General features: G+C 38.6%; 2 protein-coding genes across 2 annotated transcripts in view; both read right to left on the bottom strand.

Moving 5' to 3' along the window:
* Positions 1 to 4,521: 4,521 nt before the first annotated feature.
* The window catches only part of LOC115295338 (A-kinase anchor protein 7-like), a 140,386-nt gene continuing 134,142 nt past the window's right edge, over positions 4,522 to 10,765 (bottom strand). Inside the window, exon 9 of the mRNA XM_029943226.1 lies at positions 4,522 to 5,656. Within this exon, the coding sequence (XP_029799086.1) occupies positions 5,451 to 5,656 (206 nt within the window). The 3' untranslated portion in view covers positions 4,522 to 5,450. The remainder of the gene's footprint in view (positions 5,657 to 10,765) is intronic.
* LOC115296977 (A-kinase anchor protein 7 isoforms alpha and beta) overlaps positions 5,563 to 10,765 on the bottom strand; it is a 33,894-nt gene continuing 28,691 nt past the window's right edge. The window contains exon 3 of the mRNA XM_029945462.1: positions 5,563 to 6,542. Coding sequence (XP_029801322.1) covers positions 6,346 to 6,542 — 197 coding nt within the window. The 3' untranslated portion in view covers positions 5,563 to 6,345. The remainder of the gene's footprint in view (positions 6,543 to 10,765) is intronic.

The raw sequence follows: 10,765 nt of genomic DNA, 5'->3' as shown, positions 1-10,765 counted from the left end.
TCAAAATGCCAGCTGTGCTTTGTGTTGAAACACTGATTTGGTGGAGTGTAGCTGGTATTAATCAGGATTTTTAGTTGTAAGCAACAGAACCAACTCTCGCCAGTTTAAGTGGAAAAGGAACTTTATAGTTAAAGATATTCAGTAGTTCACAGAATCCCCAGAAGGTCCAGAGAATCGGGCTGGGTGGCCAAGCAGCAGGAAAAGTGCTCCATTACACCAGCTGCTCCAGGGGAACCCTGTGGCCACTACCCTCTGCACTGTGTACTTCCTACACAGAAGGTGGGGTCCCCCAGGTAGCACCTTTGCCACTACTGTTTCTGAGGGCTGGATATCTCTCCAACACACTCACCAGAATGGATGGATTCCATGTGGAGTCACCCTCTTGCTTGGTGGAGCCCAGGTCACATGTCTGAACCCCAGTGACAAAGAAGGCTGAGAAGGTGAGCTCCTGGGCTGTATCTCAGGGCCTCTACTCTGGGGAAACAGGGCTCCCAAGGTAGGAAGTTCCCCCAAATTAGGAAGGTGTTCAGAAGATGCTGAGAAGTCACTAGGTGTGACAAATATCCATGAAATCATCAAAAGTCCTTATCACACACCCCTCCATAAAGATATTTCTCAAGCATGAACCTGACAAAAATAGCTTCCAAATTTGCCTTCCAGAGTCTTAAAAAGATATACTTAGTTTCTCTGCACTGTTACATATTCATTCTATTTTCTCTACCTCAATTACCATATCAGATATTTTTTGGATTGGTGCATACATATCACTTTTGTTTCCCTTCTCAGCACCGTCACTCCTGTCCAGCTGTAAGACTTGTTCTTCTTTGTTCTCTCACCGCCTACAGCTCTATATAACCCACATGAGCATTTACAAAAATTTTTTTTTCAATTATGGGTAAGATACCATTCATGTGATTTAAAAATAAGCGAAGAAAGGACAATGAACTTTGATTCAAAGACATAATCATGGTGACTTTGTGTCCACATGGTTTTTGGTAGGAAATGTGGTGAATAATCTGAAGAGTTGTGCCAATTTGCTCTAAGATTACTTAAGAACAAGAGCCCATCCGTCACACAGCTGCTTATGTTGACAGGACCGCAACAGATGGGTCAGAGAATACTGTAAAACACATAAGTACATAGGGTAGGGTCACAGGACAGTGGTTTTTCAGAAATGACTTGAACCACTAAAGGGGAAGTAACACAAGCTTCTTAGAAAGCATGCATTGATTTCTCAGTTGTGTTATTCCTATCTTTGATGCTATAACACAACTTAACAATCTTCCAATAAGTGACTAATAACTAAATATGCAGAGGAATAACTACTGCATTTACATCTTAAGATCATCCCAAGGGGCTTCAATTTATCAGTAGCACTTAATAGATTACACTAGTGATGATTATAGCACCTCCCTTCAGCTCTCAAATTACCTTTTTATTCCTGGAACAGTGATCCAGGGGGAAAAGTGCTGTAGCTAGTGTCAGAATTTTAAATTCACTGAGTCAAAGTGAATTTCTCTAGTATTCATTTTCACTGTGAATGAAATAATCCAAGGCTTTGTCTTGTTTGCATGTGTGGTACCATCAAATTCATGTAGGGACTTAAGAGCTTTTTTTTTTTTTTAAGTACACTGGGTCTATTTATTTTTTATGTGGATTCTCTTTATGTGAGAAAAATTGAAATTCAAAAATCTAAACAAATCTAAAATTTGTTCAAGCATATAATATTATTATAGAAGAGTTTTGAACATGAGGGAGACAATGGATGACAATAGATTATCCATTCATGTTTAGAGATTCTAGAGGTTTGTTGTCTTTAATTATATAATGAAATAAATCTGAATTTGTTAAGATAATATGGTAGCTGGTTTATGTATCTGTGATTAAGTGCAGAGGTGTTAGTCATAGGTCTGAAATTATGTCTGGAATAAGAAGTTAAAACTGCTTTATTTACCTCCTTAGGAGAATATCTGGCTTCTAGAATTCCTGGGTAGAGGTACATTTGGGGTTTTGGAGTGAACAGGTTGAATCGCAAGTATGCTTTCTATATAAATCTATATATCTCAAAGGATGATAGTTACTCTAGACTAAGAAATAGATTAATATAATAATATGATTCTATAAATAGGACCACATTCAAAGCTGACCGAATCTTGTCCTGCTGTTGAAAATAACTACTTTTTGGGGCACCTGGGTGGCTCAGTTTGTTAAGTGTCTGATTCTTGACTTTGGCTCAGGTCATAATCTCACGGTTCATGGGATTGAGCCCCGAGTTGGGCTCTGTGCTGAAAGCATGGAGCCTGCTTGGGATTCTCTCTCTCCCTCTCTTTCTGCCCCTCCCCCACTCACATGCTCTTTCAAAATAAATATTAAAAAATGTTATTTTTAATATCTCTTAAAATATTCATATAGGATCTGCTATTCTTCCAGTGATTGTAAAATGTTGGAATTTTGTTCTACATGTAAAGTGTGTGCCATTGCAGTTTCCCTGCCTCAAGCTGAGAACCAACACAAATGGAACAGAACATAACGCTAAGCATCTTATTAACAACGAATACACTCAGAGTTGCCCAGTCACAATGGCACACAAGGGTGGCCTACTGAGACAGTGGTACCAGCATGAGCATCATTGTGGAACAGTCACAGAGTCTAGGATCCCTGGAAGTCACCTGGTCAAATTGTGTTTGATTCTAAATTGGCAACAGAGGCTCAGAAAAACGAGCTGTTTTATTTTATTTGCTCGAGATAGCTGTTCAGTGGCGGAAGGTCTAGAAACCACAATCCACCTGCTGGACCAAACTGGGGCTCTTTCACCAACCATGTAGCCTTCCTGTCAGAACACAAGGCTACATGACACACACTACCATTTTAGGACAACATATTTTGGTGGTAAAATCCAGCGAGAGATTATTCTGAGTCTGATCAGTGGGGGAAAGTTCTTTTGAGTATTTCAGATCTCAAATTGACAGTTTTGCTATTCTTAGTCGGTTTTTAGAATGGAACCATGTAGAAAGTATGTTTTATTGTATATTTTCCATTATCTTTGTAAACCTGACTAAGTGAAGATTTCACTGATAAGGATTAGAATCGTTAATCCCTAAATTAACTGTCTGGGGTTTTTTGTGCCCCCCTCCAGGTCCATCACATCAACTGACAGCTCTCATGTACATTCATACAACTTCAGGGCTACAAAGGAGCTGGCTGAGTCAAAAGAAAGTGACCCCCTTTGTTACCCATCCTTAACTTGTGAAATGTATTGTACTTGGTAGAGAGAGGAAGTGTTGCATTGTAGAAAGACTAAGGCTTTGAAGTAGAAGACCAAGTCTAAATTTAGCCCTACCTTTTATGAGCTTTATAAATAGCCATTTAGCTTTATAGCCATTTAACCATTACAGCTCCAGTTTCCTAGTTTCCTTAATGGACTTTTTTTTTAATGTTTATTTATTTCAGAGAGAGAGAAAGTGTGTGTGTGTGTGTGTGTGTGTGTGTGTGTGTGTGCACGCGCGTGTGCATGTGTGTGAGATAGAGAGAGAGAGAGACAGAGAGAGAGCAGAAGCGGGGGAGCAGTAGAGAAAGGGAGACACAGAATTTGAAGCAGGCTCCAGACCCTGAGCTGTCAGCACAAAGCCCGAAGCAGAACTGAAACTCAAGGACCGAAGTCAGATGCTTTACAGGCTGAGCCACCCAGGCGCTTGGAGTTCCTAGTTTCCTAATCTGTAAAGCAGTCCTCGTAACTTCCTAGGAGGGTCTGAAAGGAAGAAGTGTAATAGCGTGCCTGAATCACCTGGCACACAGGTATCTAACCAATCGAAGTAATGATTCTTAACTAAAGTAAGACCTGTAACCCCAGATTGCAAAAAGTACTATTTGAGCCTTTCATGTTGTTTGGAAAGATTGGAGCAGCTCCTTGAGAATAAAGATATTTATGGAAATAGGCTGAGAAGAGCTATTTCTCCTGAAATACTGTAACAAAATTAATGGAACAGTGAAAACAGCTCTGGAATGTTGAGATGGAGCCCTTGGGTGTACTTCAGGCCCAGTTCCCTAATAGCATTGGCCTTGGACAAGGTACTCAGCCTCCTTGAGTCTGTTTCTTCATTTGAAAAACAAGGTAAGTCCCAAAATATCTTTGCTTCCTTTCCTAAAGATTTATTTAAGGAAAGCCCTCTACACCACCAAGGGATTTCATGGTTAGCAGCTCTCTGCATCTGGAAGGTTCTGCTCCTTTCATCTTCACTCCTGCTGTCATTTCACTGACACATAATTAGCAGTTTGTGAGACGCTATTTAGATTTTCTTTGGATTTCACTTTCTGTTAATTCTCTGTGAGGCTGACTGATTTGAGGTGATTTAAAAATCTAAAGCTAAAGGTCCTCTGGCAACAGTGCTGTCTTAGCATGAAGGATGAGGACATAAATAAAGGTGAAAAAACACTAACACAATCAGAGCTCCCGTTTATGACTTCACTTGACCGACACAGATCTAACAACTTCCAAGAATGAGAAAAAAAGGGAAGAGAGGCAACAAGGGAAAACAATACATTTATTAAGAGGCATGAAAATGCATAAACTCATTTATAAATAAATGTAGAATTTACCCAGTGAAAAAATAGCTAAAATCCATGAGTAAGCTGGATTTTGTATTTGAAATGATTACATATTTGATCTCCAATAATTTCCTCTCCAACATAATCTCTTAGTAGCAGCCATTTTACAAGGACTATAGAAAAAGCTGTTACCAATGATTATCTTATGGGGGAAATTTTTCAAGAATTTTCTTTAAAAATGAACCAGTGCAAACAAATTCAGATTATAAGGGATACAGTAGGACCTAGGGCTTATCTTCAGAAAAGTAGAAAATAAAAATCCCAAACATTTATTCATTAAGAAATGAAAAAGCAAACTGTACTTTGATCATTGAAAAATAATACATATGGATATTATAAAACATTCTTAACCAGTAATTGTAATAATTACACTTATAAATGTTCATTCAAGTACTAATGTTCAATAAACATTCAAATTCACATTAAAAGTAACACGAGATACAGACATGTGTGTACAATTCTACTTCTGATCTAATGACAACAAAAATCACATCAACAAAAGGCAAGTGATCTTTAAAATACTGTATTTTTTGTATGTAAATGATTTTTCACAGTCCATATATTTTATCTGTGAGAACCCAAGGAACATCTCACAACAGCTAATTAATAACTCCTTTCTATAAAATAACTCTTTATATTACAGAAACATACGAGAACACAAGTTGAACTTAAAACATAACAGGGCAGAATCCATTTTCTTTGGCAGGAAATTGTTCATTCCTTACCAAATGTTGGTTTGCTGTTGTGTGGACCCTATCAGAACACCCCTTTGGTATTTACCAAAGACCTATGAAATCATCTGAAAAGGTTTCATTGACTGCGGTACCGTGATAACAACATAGCGCTTATGTCAAAGTTGCACCGAAATCAACCTGGTCTCCTTGATTATTGTTGTTAACAAATCTTCCTTCAAAAAGCTCCATCCTAATCCTGGCCTGAGTCTCAGGCTTTAATAAAAGTTCCTTTAACTGTTTCACTTTGGACTTCAGACCCATCCTTTCTCGACGCAAAGCTTCATTAATTAACTCCCGGAATCCAATAGGTTTCTTGCCTGTGGAAAAAAAAAATTATATAATACATTTTACATACAAAGGCCAATGAAAACTATTAAATATGGCACACAGACTTATCAAAAGAAGGTTAAAAGAAACCTTTAAAATGTTGCCCACATGTTATAGAAAAGGTTGCATTTTGCCAAAAATATATACTTTACATGAAACAAATTTACGGTAAATGAAATTCACTGCATAGCCACAGCGGACATAGGACAAATGTTAGACATTATGGACTAACAGTGCGGAAAACAATTTCAACAGTGGTAATTTTAAATTTAGCACTTGTTAGCTGTGTGTGCGTTTTGGCCTCAGGTTAAGTGGTCAAATGCCCTGCTAAGCAATATAAATGGCAGTATTCCATTGATGGCAAGGCCCCTTCCAAGGCCTTTAATTTGAGTCCATGAGGCATAACCCAAAGTCCCGTCTCCCTCGGCTATGGCTGAAGGCAAGTGAAATTCGGGCCATTCTTCCTTCATAAGTGAATTTCCTCTGCTAGCCCCAGCACTCCATTCTCTTCTGTTGTGCTTCCGAAAAGCAAACACATTGATCATGAAAGTATTAGGCAATCTCCACAGTTTGGACAAGAGACACTTAAACAGCACAATGCAAAGTAGTCCGTTGACTCAGCAGAGGGGAGCCGGATGCTTCTCACAGAGCAGCAGGGGGGCCTGCCTGCACTGGGGTCTCATTTCCTGTTGTTGTCACTGTCATTGCCATTCCTATCAGCCTCTTGAGTTTTCACAGAGCTCCCATCCCCTGGTTTGCTTTTGTTCTGTGTTTCTTCCAGATACTGCTGGACAGCCTTGAGCACTGCGTTCTCCACCAGCCTCTTACTGAGCCTTACCAGTTCCGCATCATCAGGCTCACCTCCATTCTTATCACCTACATTCCACAATAGAGAAGAGAGGTCACTGAGGTCATATTGTCATAGAAACTTGGCATGCAGGGGCCGGCTAGTTCGGTTAGTTAAAAAGAGCAAGTGTCCTTCAACCTGGTAAACTGTATCTGTAAATCCAAGAACACTGGTGTGGCTTTTCTTTAGGTATTTGCAGAAACAGGAGACTGCCTATGCCTGGAGATGTCAGTTTGAAAAGTAGTTCATTAACCCCACCCCAAAAATATTCTACCTAGCAATGCTGGAACCTTATTTCTACATGGAATTTTTGTTCTTCTTTCATCCATGGCTATTTGCTACTATTAAAGTCAATGTGCCCACCACCTGAAACCTCAGACACATGAATTCACCAACTAGATCTGAGTCTGCTTTTCCTTCGCCACTGCTAAATGTCAGGTGATCAAGGTTTCCCAATCAAATAACTACTTAGGATCACTAATTGTTTAAATGTTTGGCCCACAGACTGGTTGTTAATAAACTCTCATCAATCCTATGAAGACAAAGGAAGCTACTACTGCTAGGAAATCATTGAAATTTCAGAAATAAGAAACTCTTCAAGAGTTAGGATGATGATAATGAATTACTAGATGTTAATATTTTAGAGCCATTTTATTTCCCTGCTAGTGATCATCAAGGTTTAATTATTCTACCTTTCATTTTACTTTAGAAGGGCTGGTTCTCATCTATTCCTATGATATACATTTCCCACTCACTCTTCTGTGTCTCCATTAACAGAAGGAAAAGAGCAAGGGACTCATCTCTTATGCCCATTCATTCCTTCATCTCCTTCCACCAAGCTGTGGACCCAAGAAGGCAGATGACTGGAGGCAAAGACAATGGAGTACCCAAATATGGTAAACAAATACTAACAGATCTCAAGTGAGTGACAGACAGTAATATAATAATCCTAGGTGACTTCAATATTCCACTTTCAATAATGAATAGATCATGCACATAGAAAAACAGAAAGGAAGCATTAGATTTGAACTATACTTTGGACAAATGGACCTAACAGACATATACAGAACATCCAGCAGTAATCAAAACAGTATGATTACATTAAAACAGACACATAGACCAACTGAACAGAATCTAGATCATAAATAAACTCATGCATATATGCTCAACTAATATTTGACAACAGAGCCAAGAAAACATAATGGGGAAAGGACAGCCTCTTCAATAAGTGGTGATGGAACAACTGGACATCGACATGCAAAAGTATGAAACTGGACCCCTATCTTCCTTACACACACTCACAGGAATTAACTCAAAATGGAATAAGGACATAAACATAAGACCTGAAACCAAAAAACTTTGAGAAGAAATCAGAGGAAAAAAAGTTCCTTGACACTGATTTTGGCAATGATTTTTTTTTTTAGAGATGACACCAAGGAACAAACAATGAAAGTAAAAATCAGCAAGTGAGCTTATATCAAACTAAAAAATCTTCCACACACCAAAAAAAACCAGACAATAAAATGAAAGGGCAATCTATTTGCAAGTCATATATTTGATAAAGGTTTAATATTCAAAATATACAAGGAACTCCTACAACTCAATAGCAAAAACACAAATCCAATTTAAAAATGGGAAGAGGACCTGAATAGACATTTTTTTTTTCCAAATAAGACAGAAAAATGTTCAACAAGTACATGAAAAGGGGCTCAATATCACTAATCATCAGGAACATGTGAATCAAAACCACAGTGAGATATCACCCCACACTTGTAAAATGGTTATTATCAAAAACACAAGAGACAACAAATGCTGGTGAGGAGTGGAGAAAAGGGAACCCTTGAGCACTGTTGACAGGAATGCAAACTGGTGTAGCCACTGTGGAAAACAGTATGGAGGTTTCTCAAAAACTTAAAATTGTAGTTACCATATGATCCGGTAATCCTACTTCTAGGTATATATCTGAAGAAGATGAAATCACAATCTGAGAGAGATATCTGGGCTCCCATGTTCATTACAATGTATTTCACAATAGCCAAGACATGAACACAACCTAAGTGTACAATGATGAATGGATAAAGGAAATGTGGTATTTATATAAAATGAAATATTATTCAGCCATAAAAAGATAGCAATCCTGCCATTTGTGACAATAGGATGGGGCATGAGGGCATTGCGCTAAGTGAAAGAAGGCAGAGAAGGAAATACTGTGTGATCTCATTTACATGTGAAATCTAAAAACACTGAACTCAAAAAAACAGAGAATAGAATGGTGGCTGCCAAGGACTAAGCAGGGGCAGGAAAATGAGGAATCTTGGTCAGAGACTTTTAGTTACAAGATGAATAAGTTCTGAGGATCTAACGGAAGCACAGTAGCTACAGATACCAATCTGTATCATATACATGAATAGTTGCTATGAGAGTAGAGCTTTAATGTTCTCACTACAACAACAACAACAACAAAATATAATTAGATAAGTGTAAAGGATGTTAACTAAGGTCTCTGTGGCAAATATTTTGCAATAAATATGTATATCAAAGCATCATATTCTATACCTTAGATTTACACAATGTTATATGTCAATTATAGCTCAACAAACTGGGAAAGAAAAAGAAGTAACTAGAATGCTCACTACATTAAGGTTAACTCATTTTTCACCACTGGCCTCAAGGAGGCAAGAGCCCAGTGTTACACTTGCATCCTTAGGTCTGGGACAGGTAGATACTGAGGGTATGAGCTGGAAAATGGATATTGTTTTCTACACTTACATGTAACGGGTTGAAATACAAAAGCACATATACTGCGGGAGAGGACTGGCCTCTCATCCTCCTTCTGAGCCCCACTTCCATCTAACACATGTCCAGGACCAACTCTGTTTCTAACCGTCATTCCTAGCACCATCCAGCAGATGAGAGAGAGGTTAAAGACCCATCGAGATTTGCTACCAGTGCATGGCCTTACAATTGCTTTCCCCTCAAAAGTGGCAATCTGATACCCCAGACCTATGATCAAAAGTTCTAGATAGAACCTTTGAAGGACAAAATATACTTGGAATTGAGTAAGCTTCTACTCTGTGATATCTACATAGGAGTAATTCAACATAAATATCAGGATATTATTATTAAAAGAAAGGTAAAGAAATTAATTACTAATACCACATTGGGGGGTAATCTAAGACTACTCTTATTAGTAAGAATGAATGAGTATACTGTGAAATACTTAAAGGATTTTAGTTTAATCTTACAAGATGGTGTTTGTACAACTGATAACTCCAAATGTGTTACCTATCTGGAACTATTTGTATAATGGCTCTTCAAACTTAAAAGGGAAAATCACACTCCAAATGAAGGGACATTTTAAGTACCCCCAAAACACTGGGAATGAGGGCAGCTGCCACTCCACTTGTGCTCTGTGCCCAGGCCAGAGGCCGCACTCCTCTGGGCTGTTCCTTACCATGGTCAGTTTTCAAATAACATCAGTCATCACACCATTGATATTCACCAGTTGTATTTGATCCTAATCATTACTCACTCTCTAAGATGCCTCAGGTCACATAATCTGTTTTTTTCTGAGATTTCTCTCAGCCTACAACGAAGTGCTCATGTTAAACACTCAGAGATTTTTAAAAAACACCAAAATTTCCCCACAAAAAAGCTAATTTTCCCTTCTAACTTTCCCGTTTCTGATTATGCTTTTACTATTATCTGAGTTAACCAAGCTCAAAACAAGACTGGCACTGTCTTTGATTCCTGCATTTCCCTCATCAACCCATTTACTCACCAAGCCCCATTAATGTGCTCTTCATAATTTGTTTTCTCCTCAACGCATCTGGTATAACACCTCTAGATTAATATTTCTAAAATGTCCCTTTTAGTCACCATTGTCTCTACAGGAAAATGTAACCTAGTCTTCCTAAGCTTTCTAAAAGTTTCCTTTGGCGATCACCCACCATGGCTGTGCTTCTGCTCTCGGCTTCCAACATCTTCTCAGGGGTCTCCACATCATCCTCTACCTTTAGATGGCCCTCCTTTTCTCTAATTAAAATCCCACTACTCCATGAAGCCTTCCCTGACCAACTCAGGTGGAAGTGATGTGCTTCCACTGGATTCCAACAACTTTGGCTGCATGGACAGTACATGGTCATTTGGTCATCCATTCACATATACCCTGAGGACCCACAATACACCTGGCTATTCCAGCCCATGGGGGTATAGCAGAGAATAGAACCAAGCCCTACTGGTTTTTCTTTCT

The sequence above is a fragment of the Suricata suricatta genome, chromosome 7, assembly GCF_006229205.1.
Source record: "Suricata suricatta isolate VVHF042 chromosome 7, meerkat_22Aug2017_6uvM2_HiC, whole genome shotgun sequence".
Lineage (NCBI taxonomy): Eukaryota > Metazoa > Chordata > Mammalia > Carnivora > Herpestidae > Suricata > Suricata suricatta.
This window is presented reverse-complemented; position numbering and strand designations above follow the sequence as displayed.